The sequence below is a fragment of the Urocampus carinirostris genome, chromosome 12, assembly GCF_059441175.1.
Source record: "Urocampus carinirostris isolate Australia breed hairy pipefish chromosome 12, RoL_Ucar_1.0, whole genome shotgun sequence".
NCBI classification, from domain to species: domain Eukaryota; kingdom Metazoa; phylum Chordata; class Actinopteri; order Syngnathiformes; family Syngnathidae; genus Urocampus; species Urocampus carinirostris.
Genome location: NC_142360.1, coordinates 37,193,354 through 37,206,286, shown reverse-complemented (window position 1 = coordinate 37,206,286; position 12,933 = coordinate 37,193,354). Strand labels below are relative to the sequence as shown.

The 12,933-nt window shown below is 42.4% G+C and overlaps 1 protein-coding gene across 2 annotated transcripts in view; it reads left to right on the top strand.

Moving 5' to 3' along the window:
• ssbp4 (single stranded DNA binding protein 4) overlaps positions 1 to 12,933 on the top strand; it is a 191,337-nt gene that overhangs the window by 59,362 nt on the left and 119,042 nt on the right. For both annotated transcript variants that reach the window (XM_088349458.1, XM_088349459.1), the window contains exon 4: positions 8,519 to 8,603. In XM_088349458.1, coding sequence (XP_088205584.1) covers positions 8,519 to 8,603 — 85 coding nt within the window. The remainder of the gene's footprint in view (positions 1 to 8,518; positions 8,604 to 12,933) is intronic.

The following is a 12,933-nucleotide window of genomic DNA, read 5'->3' as shown; positions in this document are numbered from 1 at the left end:
AGAGAAGGTGAAAAGAGAGAAAAGGAAAAAAGGAAGTTAGAGCAAAACAGGTTAAAAGACACAGCGAGAAAGAAACAAAGAACAACAAAGGAAGAGAAAAAGAGAGGCATAGAGAGTGAAAGAGACAGAGACAGAGAGTGGGAGAAAAGAGAGAGAGAGAGAGAGAGAGAGAGAGAGAGAGAGAGAGAGAGAGAGAGAGAGAGAGAGAGAGAGAGAGAGAGAGAGAGAGAGAGAATGGAGTAGGGAGGGAACTAAATGCAAGTACAGTGTCTTTGTTCGAGGCACCTGTCTTTGGCAACATCGAGTTGACCTATTTCAACCTGCAGCTTGTTTTTATCTTGCGCTTCTCTGAGTGTTGTCTGGCGGGCCGGATTCAATCCCTTCCAAAAATGGAAACAAATAAAACGGGTATCCTCATATTCTTTTTTAACTCTTCTGCTCGGCATTCTGGTTTTTCAGCTTACTCTGATGTTTTGTCTTTTAGTTCCAGTAAATTCCTTAACTACGACCACTTTAGCTCCACAAAGAAGACACACGGATTAACCGGGAATGTCAGTTAACAAATATTTAGCCTCTTCCCGCTTTTGAAAAGCTCCGTTTTCGAATGAACTTCTCACTCGGCCATTCTGAGGCTCTAGCATCCCTGTAATCCGCAGCAACAGAAACGTCACCCTGCTTTTTTCCATTTAGCCTTCCGTTACATTGTAATATGTAGATGTTGGTCCCTGGGCGTTAAGTCTCCGCTTTCTGACACTAAAGACCCAATGGCTGCGCTCTTCGGGGTACAGCTAACTCGATTGATGCGGGAACATTTCCGTCTCGTGGCGACAGCTGAAGCGATGCATTGTGGGATCTGTAGTTTGAGAGCCTTTCTTAGTGCCCGGGCCATGATAGTAAATGTACCGTATTTTCCGCACTATAAGCACCGGGTTATAGGGCGCACCCCGAAAAAATAGTTTTTGGTCCTATATTTGACATACATAAGACGTACCGGATTATAAGGCGCTACAATGGGAACGTCGACAAAACAGTCAGATGGTTCAGTCCAACTTATTACCCCCTTAAAATTCCGAAAGCTTGAAAAGAAGCAAATACGTGTCGTAGACACGTGCGGATGCGGTGTCCGTATGATGTCACTCAAATGCATCGTTCCATCATTCGGAAGGTTAAAGTCTTGGGATTCAAGAAATGCCAACCATTCCTTAGTTTCTATTTTCGCTGGCAACTTTACTGCGCATATGACAATAAACACTTGGAATTGAGTTGAATTTCAAAATAGACACTCCATTCCATCCATTATCTGCACCGCTTATCACAGAAACATCGAGTTCAGTCTGAAACAAGATACAGGGAAAATAAATAGCCGGAGTAGCTCACCAAAGTCATTGTGTTCAATAATAATGTGCAGCCATGGTCCTCTTATATCCGTGAGTTTAGTAAATCCAGGAGAGTAAAATATTTACAAATACAGAATAGTAAAAAATGCTTTCTGTATGCCGTCAACCACGTGCTATACGCATTCATCTTTTTCAGCCAATTGCAGGCTTTGTTTTGCCGCTCCAGCCAATGCCAGCCTGTAAATGATAAAAAGGATCCGCCCCTTGACCTCCGAATAACTTTAGCCAATAGTGATCGATTCAACTGATGATTGACACATTGGTTAGCCAATGAAACGCCGGTGTATAAATCCCAGCATACACCGCGGACTACTTCGCGTTCGGGGGAAAATCGAGTCGGCGGCTGCTTGCCTTAGTTGGAAGACTTTGCGACTTAATATTGATCCATATATAAGGCGCACTGTATTATAAGCCGCATGGTCAGCTTTTGAAAAAAAGAAAGGCTTTTAGGTGCGCCTTATAGTGCGGAAAGTACGATATATAAAAGGATTTCTCCGGCCGGATATAATTATACGCCAGCCCTTTGAGGCTTATCCGAATAAACATGACTCGACTCGACTCTTCCCCGCCTTCATTTTTCCGACAAGCGCGATTCCGACGACGTCGGGATCAAAGTTCCTAAAATACGAAACAGCGTGACACTTCTCAACCTCTGGCAAGCCACCTCTCCGACTTGTGAACTAAAATAGAAGTGTAAAGAGTATTTATAGATGAAAGGAGAGAGCGGTACCCCGAGGCGCTCTACCAGCACGAGCGTGCCCTCTAAGAAAACCAGACAATAAAAACACAGAACGTTTTCGACGAAGTAGATTATTATTTTTCGAACGTCGGAATAAAAAACTAAGAAAATCTCATCTCATCTCATTAGCTGCACCGCTTATCCTCATTAGGGTCGCGGGGGGGCTGGAGCCCATCCCAGCCATCTCCGGGCAGTGGGCAGGGGACACCCTGAACTGGTTGCCAGCACACAAGGACAGACGGCTCATTGGCTCAATCACACCCAGGGACAATTTGGACCGACCATCTCATCTCATCTCATTAGCCGTACCGCTTATCCTCATTAGGGTCGCGGGGGGGCTGGAGCCCATCCCAGCCATCTCCGGGCAGTGGGCAGGGGACACCCTGAACTGGTTGCCAGCACACAAGGACAGACAACTCATTCGCTCAGTCACACCTAGTGACAATTTGGACCAACCATCTCATCTCATCTCATTAGGTGTACCGCTTATCCTCATTAGGGTCGCGGGGGGGCTGGAGCCCATCCCAGCCATCTCCGGGCAGTGGGCAGGGGACACCCCGAACTGGTTGCCAGCCAATCCCAGGGCACACAGGGACAGACACTCATTCACACCTAGGGACAATTTGGACCAGCCAATTCACCTGAAATGCATGTTTTTGGAACGTGGGAGGAAACCGGAGTTCCCGGAGGAAACCCACGCAAGCACGGGGAGAACATACAAACTCCGCACAGGAAGTCTGGAGCTGGATTTGAACCCACGCAGGAGGTTCCCATGACATGAACTGTGCCGCACAAGCGCTAACCACTGCGCCGCCGTGCTGCCCCAACTAAGAAAATGAATGTGAATTTTTAAATATAATTCATAGGCACGCTTGTGAATTGAAGTTCAACTAAAAACGAAAAAAAAGTATAAATACTTGCAAATATCATACATACCTGGTACATTAATACCTACTTACTTTTATTCTAAATATATTGATACTACTAAGAATATAATTATTATAAAAGTTATAAAATATTATTTAAAGCTACCTTTAATACAACACAATATCCACTTTTATTATAAATAATACAATACTATGATATTATATTTATTATAAGCGTTATAATACTACTACTTCTAATACTATTTAGAAAAATACATAAAAGATTTATAAAATATTAATCTAATATTTATGGTAAAAATTCAGTAATAATTCTAATTAACTATTACCTACGGCCCTTTAAGACTCTTTGTGATTAAGGGTTACACAAATAAACATGTCTTGACATGTTTTTGAGTTTTTCCTTTCCCTCATGTTGGTTTTAGATCAGGGGATGGTCTAATAATAGTCTGTGGTTGCAATAATCTGTGGTCTGTGCAACCCTTTGAGACTCCTTGTGATTAAGGGCTTCACTAATATAGATGACTTGACATCTTTTTCAGTTTTTCCTCACCCTCATGTCTGTTTTAGATCAGGGGATATTGTCCTATTAGTATGTAGTTTGCACTAGTCCGTGCAGCTCGTTGAGACTCCTTGTGATTAAGGGTTACGAAAATAAACATGACTTGACATATTTTTGAGTTTTTCCTTGCCCTCATGTTGGTTTTAGATCAGGAGATGGTCTAATAATAGTCTGTAGTTTGCGATAGTCTGTGGTCTGTGAGCACTTTGAGACTCCTTGTGATTAAGGGTTATGCAAACAAACATGACTTGACATGTTTTTGAGTTTTTCCTTTCCCTCATGAAGGTTTTAGATCAGGGGATATTGTCATATTAGTATGTAGTTTGCACTAGTCTGTGCAGCTCGTTGAGACTCCTTGTGATTAAGGGTTACACAAATAAACATGACTTGACATATTTTTGAGTTTTTCCTTGCCCTCATGTTGGTTTTAGATCAGGGGATGGCGTAATATTAGTCTGCACAGCTCTTTGAGACTCCTTGTGATTAAGGACGTCACAAATAAACATGACTATGTTTTTGAGGTTTTCCTTGCCCTCATGTAGGTTTTAGATCAGGGATGGTGTAATAACAGTCTGTAGTCTGTACAGCCCTTTGAGACTCATTGTGATTAAGGGCCATACAAATAAACACGACTTGATTTAACATGTTTTCGAGTTTTCCTTGCCCTCATGTAGGTTTTAGATCGGGGGATGTTGTAATAATAGTCTGTTGTTTGCAATAGTTTGTGGTTTGTGCGGCTCTTTGAGACTCTTTGTGATTAAGGGGCATACAAATAAACAGGAATTGACTTGTTGGACATGATTTGGGGTTTTTCCTTGCCCTCATGTTGGTTTTAGATCAGGGGATGGCGTAATAATAGTCTTTACAGCTCTTTGAGACTCCTTGTGATTAAGGACGTCACAAATAAACATGACTTGACATGTTTTTTAGTTTTTCCCTGCCCTGATGTAGGTTCTAGATCAGGGGATGGTCTAATAATTGTCTGTAGTTTGCAATAGTCTGTGGTCTGTGCAGCCCTTTGAGACTCCTTGAGGGCAGCATGACTTGGTATCATTTCATACTGCCCCCTAGTGGTAAAACAGAGACATTTCGACGGACGCCAGAAATAGTTGAACTTGTGTAGCGCACACGCTCCCAAAAACGGTATCCGTGTTACCAGTGTTATTACATCAACTTCGATCGCAGTTATGAAATTCAATTAAACGCCACACGGGAAAGCCTTTCTTGCTCGTAGGAGTTGTTTATTTACGTCTTTTACTCCCTTCCTGCTTTCATTTTACGCATTTGTACCTCCACGTACGGCATGAAGGGAACAGCGAACTCTGATTGCGCTTAATAAATAAAGATCAGAAAATACTGACAAGACGGTCCCAGGGCGACGGGACGATCGTCTTTGATTTCGCCGGCTATATTAATCTTCGCTTTAGTTTGTTTTGTTTTTTTGCGGATTTGATGCGCTCGTAACAGAAAGCTACGCCGGAGCGTGAACCTGTCTGGCTTTGTTTGCTCGTCGGAGTGACACACTCAAAGAAAATCAAAAAAGATGGCATGAATCACTGTGTTATTGTCGCTCTCTAGTCATGGGCGCACTTGTCTCTATTAGATGACATAAAGCGCGTCAGATCGTGGTTTTTTTTTATATTTATTTGAATGTTTTACGGTGTTTTTTCAAGCAGAGTGTCGAGAGATCTTGTCTAGTGTGCCGCTGGAAAAAAGCTTTGTTTTATATTCGTAAAAAAAAAGAAGTAGAAGTAGAAGAAGAAATAGAAGTAGAAGAAGTAGAAGTAGAAGAAGAAATAGAAGTAGAAGAAGTAGAAGTAGAAGAAGAAGTAGAAGTAGAAGAAGAAGTAGAAGAAGAAGAAGAAGTAGAAGTAGAAGAAGAAGTAGAAGTAGAAGAAGAAGAAGAAGAAGAAGAAGAAGAAAAAGAAGAAGAAGAAGAAGAAGAAGGGGGGATGCTATTGCTTAGTTTATCCGCTTTTTTTTCCAGCTGTAACTTTAATCTTCATCCATAACAGTAGGTGGCACCAGATGATATTACCGTAAAATCCGGACTATAAACTGTACCCTTTATTCCCATCCCTGGATCTAATCTATGCATTTTTTCGAACGGCCACCAGGGGCCCCCTAGCAGTAAAGGTAAGAGTGAGACTCCAAGAATATATGTGTCAAGGAAGACACGCGTGCATGAATGAAACTAGCTTGAACAGAACCTCATCATTTAAAAGATATAACTAATGCCATGGGCGGCAGTAGCTCAGGAGGTAGAGCGCTCGTCTTGGGATCAAGGGATCCCAGTTCGAATCCCGGCTCGTCCGTGTTACATGTCGAAGTGTCCTTGGGTAAGACACTGAACCCCTAATACCCCCAATAAGCAGGTTAGCGTCTTACATGGCTGCAAGACCGCTATTGGGAAATGTGAAGCACATTGTAAAGCGCTTTGGGAAGTCATTGACTTGAAAAGCGCTATATAAATGCAGATCATTTCATTTCATGAGGCTCTTTAACTCCACCCGGGGAGTAAAAGCCCACATTAAACCCCACCCCTACATTTGCATATTACCCTTTTTTTATTACAGTGTGTATTTTCTGTAGTACTTATTAAATACTCCAAATCAACACGTTATATTGGGTATTTTTGCATTCTATATCTTTTATTTTATTATTTTATTTTTCAACACAAGGATAGTGCTGGAAGTGTGAATTATCTTTCAGGGATGAATAAAGTATCTATCTATTTTAGAAACACGATATTGCTTTTGAATAATCGACAAAAAGACGTGGTGGAGATTAAAAACGGATCGTTATTCAGGACGGGAGAACAGGCGTGGTCGAGATGAAAACAAGTCGGAATTCGGGACGGGAGAGCAGACGTGGTCAAGTTTAAAACAGATCGTACCGGGAGAAAAACAGGAGCAGAAAACGGGACAGGCGAAAAAGGGCTTGCCGTGTCTAAACAGAGATTCGCAGACGGACCGACAAAAGGGAACTGACAGGACAGAGTTTAAATACTGACAGGGAATCTATCTGTCAACAAGCTGCAGCTGGCGCCACACGGGCGGGGCCAATTGGGCGCCATGGCAACCGTGACCAAATGTGTATTAGTGCAAGGATTACGTATCGATTACGGGACATGTATAGAAATAAGGTAGTGTTTCTCAGTGGTAAATTGTAATGGGGTGAACTTCCTGCAACTGAAAATGTAAGATACATATTATGAATGCACCTGGGGTGTCACGGTTGCCACGGTGCCCAATTGGCCCCGCCCGTTTGGCGCCAGCTGCGGCCCGTTGAGAGAGTGGCTTTCTTTCTATATTAAGCTCAGCGCTTTCTTGCTTTTTTGTCAGCCCGTCAAACGAACTTCTGCCCCACAACACGTGGGTTCTGACTCTGTCCTGTTTTCCTGTTGATATCTTAAGTCCGGTATTGTTCCCGTTTATTTTGGTCCTGTTTAATTTCGGGTTCCAGTTTTATTTCCATCTATTTTGGTCCTGTTTATTATTCTCTCCAGTTTTCGTTCCCGTCTAGTTTTTCCTGTTAGTTATCGATATCCTGATTTGTTGTCAATCCTGTCTGTCCCTTCCTGTCCGGTATCGACCCATCTGTCCGATATCAACTCGGGCAATTGGTATCGATCTCGTCGGTATCTGGCTTCCTGTCCTTCCACGCCAGACCGGCTTCCTGACGTGCATGACTCCCTATTTCCCGTAAAATAAAAGGCTTGTGTGAGAACGTCACACGATTGGGTCCTGTATCTGTTCTGGTTCTGACATGGGGAGTGATTTGTCTTGAAAACAAATACCGTAAATTCCGGACTATAAGCCGCTACTTTTTTCCCAAATGTTCAGCCCTGCGGCTTATGTAAGTAATTTTTCTAACGAACACCAGCGGCAGTCGAGTACAAAAGGTCAAATTTAGACCGGTGAAATTGTGCGCCGAGGAAGACTGCATCCTCTTGGATTATGATCGGATTGTCCATATGACAGAGGATAGAAGTTCGTTTCAAATGTGAGGAAGACGCCCTTGAAGACGTCAGTAATGACGAGGACGGCTTGCCGTGATTTTCATAATTGCGGCACGTTTTTTTTTTATAGCTACACTTTGAGCCCCGCGAGCGTGTTAGGAGTAGCGTGTTGCTACCTGTCACAGGCACGGTTTGGGATGAAAGTTATATTATTATTATTAAAGCTTTAAAAACTCTCTCGGTGTACCGTCTTTCTTTGTAGATATGTTCAACCCATGTATAATATGTATTTGCAACTGTATATTTTTGTCATGTATTTATTTGTATTTATTTTGGACACTCTTTCTGATAAGTCTTGCACTGACCAATTAAAAAGAAGGGGCGTAACAGACGCGGGGGATTATGGGAAGTAGAAACCAGTAAAGGTGAGTGTTTGTGGACACCGCAGACAAAAGTGCATATATATTTTTCCCACCCTTACCACTTTTTTTCCCTTGGATTACTTTCAACGGGCATCTGGATTTTGCAGGTCTGCATCAAACGATAACCACCGGTATCATTCATCGTTGAAATAGTTGGATGTAAGATTCTAAGAGCGTCGGCATGTGTTGGTCAAGTCAGGACCTTGATTCAGGTCCTTCGTTGGAAACCTAGTAGCTAATATACCGGTGCGGCTTGTGTATGTAATAAATCCGTTTTCCTCCCGAAATGTGAGGGGTGCGGCTTATAATCCGGTGCGCCTTATAGTAGTAGATTTGCAGTTTACTACAGATATAAAAATGACATGTCTTGGTAAATACACACACACAATTACAAATTGGTTTCTATTTTGAATGGTACTGGAGAAATTGGACAACTGTAAAAATTTTTTGGCCGATTTTGGGTTTTTAGGTGCTTTTTGGAATAACAAAACTGTACTTAGGCTCAAAAAGTAAGGAAATAGCGATTTCATGCTCCTTTTTTGTGTTTTTTCAGCGTATTCTGGGATCTGTACTGCGCCGCCCCGGACCGGAGGGAGACATGCGAACATTCCAGCGAGGCCAAGGCCTTCCACGATTATGTGAGTTCAGAAAAATGCACCCCGCCGGCTTTGGAGGGGGTTCGGGGTTTGTGTTATGCGTTGATGCTAGGTGATACGCTAGCTTTTGTGCGGTGCTGCTGCCTGTTCACCAATTCTCTTTTGTGCCGTATGAATCGCCATGGTTTCCGCAGAGCGGTAACACATCGGATCGTTTTGTGGGAAAAATAGACTTGCGGTTTCCCATTCGCGGTGTGCCTTTTCGCACGTAAGTTGGATTTTTTTGTGGATTGCTGATATTTTTCTTCAGGGTTCGTACGGGTGCTTGAAATCCGTAAAAATGCTTGAATTTCAGTGTCGTGTTTTCTGAGATTGAAAAGCTCTTGGATTTTGGGTGACGTGCTTGTAAATGGTTGAAATTGTTGCAATGTTTTACAATTCTGCTTAAAAATGACACAGCACTGCTCTCATAGCCGTGGTTGGGTAGGGTTACTTTAACTTGATTACTTTCAATGACTTTTGGATTACTCCAATACCAAATATGCTAATAAAAGACAAAAGAAACGAAATATGAATCAAATGATGACTCACAACACGTGGTAAGCTTTCTCTCCTGGCTTTGATCTCTTTGATCTCCGGCAAAACGAACATCAAATGCCACAGAAACAAAATGAAAATAAATCCAAACAGCTTGCCAACATCATTTTTGCCGTTCCATGTATTCGATTACTCCTCAAGCCTGCACAAAATGTAGTCATTTTATTCATATTTCGTTTCTTTTGTCTTTTATGAGCATATTTGGTATTGGAGTAATCCAAAAGTAATTGAAAGTAATCCAGTTAAAGTAACCCTACCCAACCCTGCTTATGAATTGCCATGGTTTCCGCAGAGTGGTAACAAATCGGATCGTTTAGTGGATAAAAAAAGCGGTTTCCCATTCGCGGTGTGCCTTTTCGCACGTGAGTTAGATTTTTGTGGATTGCTGATATTTTTCTTCAAGGTTACTAACGGGTGGTTGAAATCCTTAAAAATGCTTGAATTTTATTGTTGTGTTTTCTAAGATTGTAACGTGCTGGGTGAAGTGCTTGAAATTGTTGCCATGTTTCTCAACAAGTTTAAAATGACGTCGATACTGCTCTCTGGTGGCTTCGCTTTGCCATTACATTTCTTTTTCCCTCGTGATTAACGGCAGCTGGCATTGGTTTGCATGGCGTAGTCATGTGAAACGTCATCGCCCCCTACAGGTGGCGCCCAAGAAAACAGGGTGCATGCTACACCTTAAGTGGGCACTATGAAATGTGTCAGGACCAGGACGGAAACAGGAACCACTCGCGTCGCGTTTCTCACAGGTTTTATTAGAAAAAAAGGGAAAGGGTCCACAAACAGGTCTGTCTGTTCCTCACCTTTACCCCACTTCCCGTCACCCCCCGTTTGTTCCGCCCCTTCTTTTTCATTCGCCCGTGCAAAACATATCAGAATAAGTGTCTAAAATAAATACATTACAAAAATATACAGTTGCAAATACATATTATACATGGGTTACACGTATTTACAAAGAAAGACGGTACACCGAGAGAGTTTTCAAAGCTTTAATAATAATAATATAACTTTCATCCCAAACGGTGCCTGTGACAGGGCAGTTAATGGTAGCAACACGCTCGCAACACGCAGTAAACGGATCTGTTAAAAAAACATACCGTACTTGTAAAAATCACGGTAAACCGTTCTCATCTCCCTCCTCACAGTCGTCTTCCCCAGTGTCGGAAAAAAACTTTGTCATATAGACGTCGTCCCACGCTCCCTTATTCAAAAACACGCTAGCGACACGCTTGCAAAGTAAAGTTGACGTGCAATAGCTCTGTTTCCTTCTTTATCGGACTGCTCGATTGCTTTTAGCTTGAAAGCTGCGTCATGTGCCTTTCTTTTCGCATTTTGCATGATGAGGGTATGTTTACGCTAATTTTATTTATGCACAAGCCAAAATGTTGCAGTCTTCCTCGATGCATATATTCCACCTGTCTAAATCTTACCTTACCTCGTTAGAAAAATGACATAAATTGCCCGCATCACTGAATAAGCCGCAGGGTTGAACGTTTGGGAAAAAAAGTAGCGGCTTATAGTCCGGAATTAACGGTATTTGTATTTTCATTTTGTCGAGTGGCGCTAGCTCAGATGCTTTTCCTCCAACGCTGACCTCTGAACTCTCAGCTCCGAGAGGAAACGCGATGAAAGGTCACGCCGCGGCTCGGCTTATTTATGGGTTGGGCTAAAGGTCAAGGCGAATAAAACGGCCGTAGAGAGGGAGAGGACATTACACAATGCATATGCGCGAGAAATATGTTTGCTAGCCGGGTCTGCGCGCGCGATAAAAAGTCAAAGGTCCCAGACCTTCTTGACCCTGTCATCTCATGAAGAATCGGGTTGGTCAATCGTTTAGATCTACCTCTAGTTTTCTTGTCCAATCAAATGGAGTCCGTACGACTTTCAAGATAAAGCTCAGAGAGGTTTATCATTTAGCATTAGCTTGCTAACGTTAGCATGGCATTCCCTGTACCTGAGATGGATGACGGCTGGTCAATCGTTTAGATCTACCGCCACGTTTCCTGTCTGATCAAATGGAGTCCGCACGACTTTCAAAACAAAGCTCAGAGAGGTTTATCATTTAGCATTAGCTTGCTAACGTTAGCATGGCATTCCCTTGATGGATGGATCACGGCTGGTCAATCGTTTAGCTCTACCGCCACGTTTCCTGTCTGATCAAATGGAGTCCGTACGACTTTCAAAATAAAGCTCAGAGAGGTTTATCATTTAGCATTAGCTTGCTAACGTTAGCATGGCATTCCCTTCACCTGAGATGGATCACGGCTGGTCAATCGTTTAGATCTACCGCCACGTTTCCTGTCTGATCAAATGGAGTCCGTACGACTTTCAAAATAAAGCTCAGAGAGGTTTATCATTTAGCATTAGCTTGCTAACGTTAGCATGGCATTCCCTTCACCTGAGATGGATCACGGCTGGTCAATCGTTTAGATCTACCGCCACGTTTCCTGTCTGATCAAATGGAGTCCGTACGACTTTCAAAACAAAGCTCAGAGAGGTTTATCATTTAGCATTAGCTTGCTAACGTTAGCATGGCATTCCCTTGATGGATGGATCACGACTGGTCAATCGTTTAGATCTACCTCTAGATTTCTTGTCCGATAAAATGGAGTCTGAAGGACTTTCAATATAAAGCTCAGAGAGGTTTATTATTTAGCATTAGCTTGCTAACGTTAGCATGGCATTCCCTTGATGGATGGATCACGACTGGTCAATCGTTTAGATCTACCTCTAGATTTCTTGTCCGATTAAATGGAGTCTGAAGGACATCCAATATAAACCTATGGAGAGGTTTAGCATTTAGCATTAGCTAGCAGTTAGCAAGATTACTGTTAGCTCGCTAACGAAGGGTTTCTTTTACCTGAAACTGATCACGGCTGGTTAATAGTTTATAACCCGAGGCCATGTTTCCTGTCGGATCAAATGGGGTCTTCCAATCTAAACCTCCCGGACCTCATGATTGGTAGCGAGATTACTGTTAGCGAGATTACTGTTAGCAAGATTATTGTTTAGCAAGATTACTGTTAGCTTGCTAACGAGGCGTTTCCTTTACTTGAAACTGATTACGGCTGGTTAATAGTTTATATCTGAAGCTATGTTTCCTGTCTGATCAAAAGGGGTCTTCCAATATAAATCTCCTGGACCTCATGATTGGTAGCGAGATTACTGTTAGCAAGATTATTGTTAGCAAGATTACTGCTAGCTTGTTAACAGGACGTTTCCATTACCTGAAACTGATCACGGCTGGTTAATAGTTTATACCCGAAGCCATGTTTCCTGTCTGATCAAATGGGGTCTTCCAATATAAACCTCCCGAACCTCATGATCGGTAGCAAGATTACTGTTAGCGAGATTACTGTTAGCAAGATTACTTTTAGCTCGCTAACGAGGCGTTTCCTTTACTTGAAACTGGTCACGGCTGGTTAATAGTTTATACCCAAAGGCATGTTTCCTGTCTGATCAAATGGGGTCTTCCAATATAAACCTCCCGAACCTCATGATCGGTAGCAAGATTACTGTTAGCGAGATTACTGTTAGCAAGATTACTGTTAGCTTGCTAACGAGGTGTTCCCTTTACCTGAAACTGATCACAACTGGTTAATAGTTCATACCCGAAGCCATGTTTCCTGTCTGATCAATATAAACCTCCCGTACCTCATGATTAGTAGCGAGATTACTGTTAGCAGGATTATTGTTAGCAAGATTACTGTTAGCTTGCTAACGAGGCGTTTCCTTTACCTGAAACTGATCACGGCTGGTTAATAGTTTATAC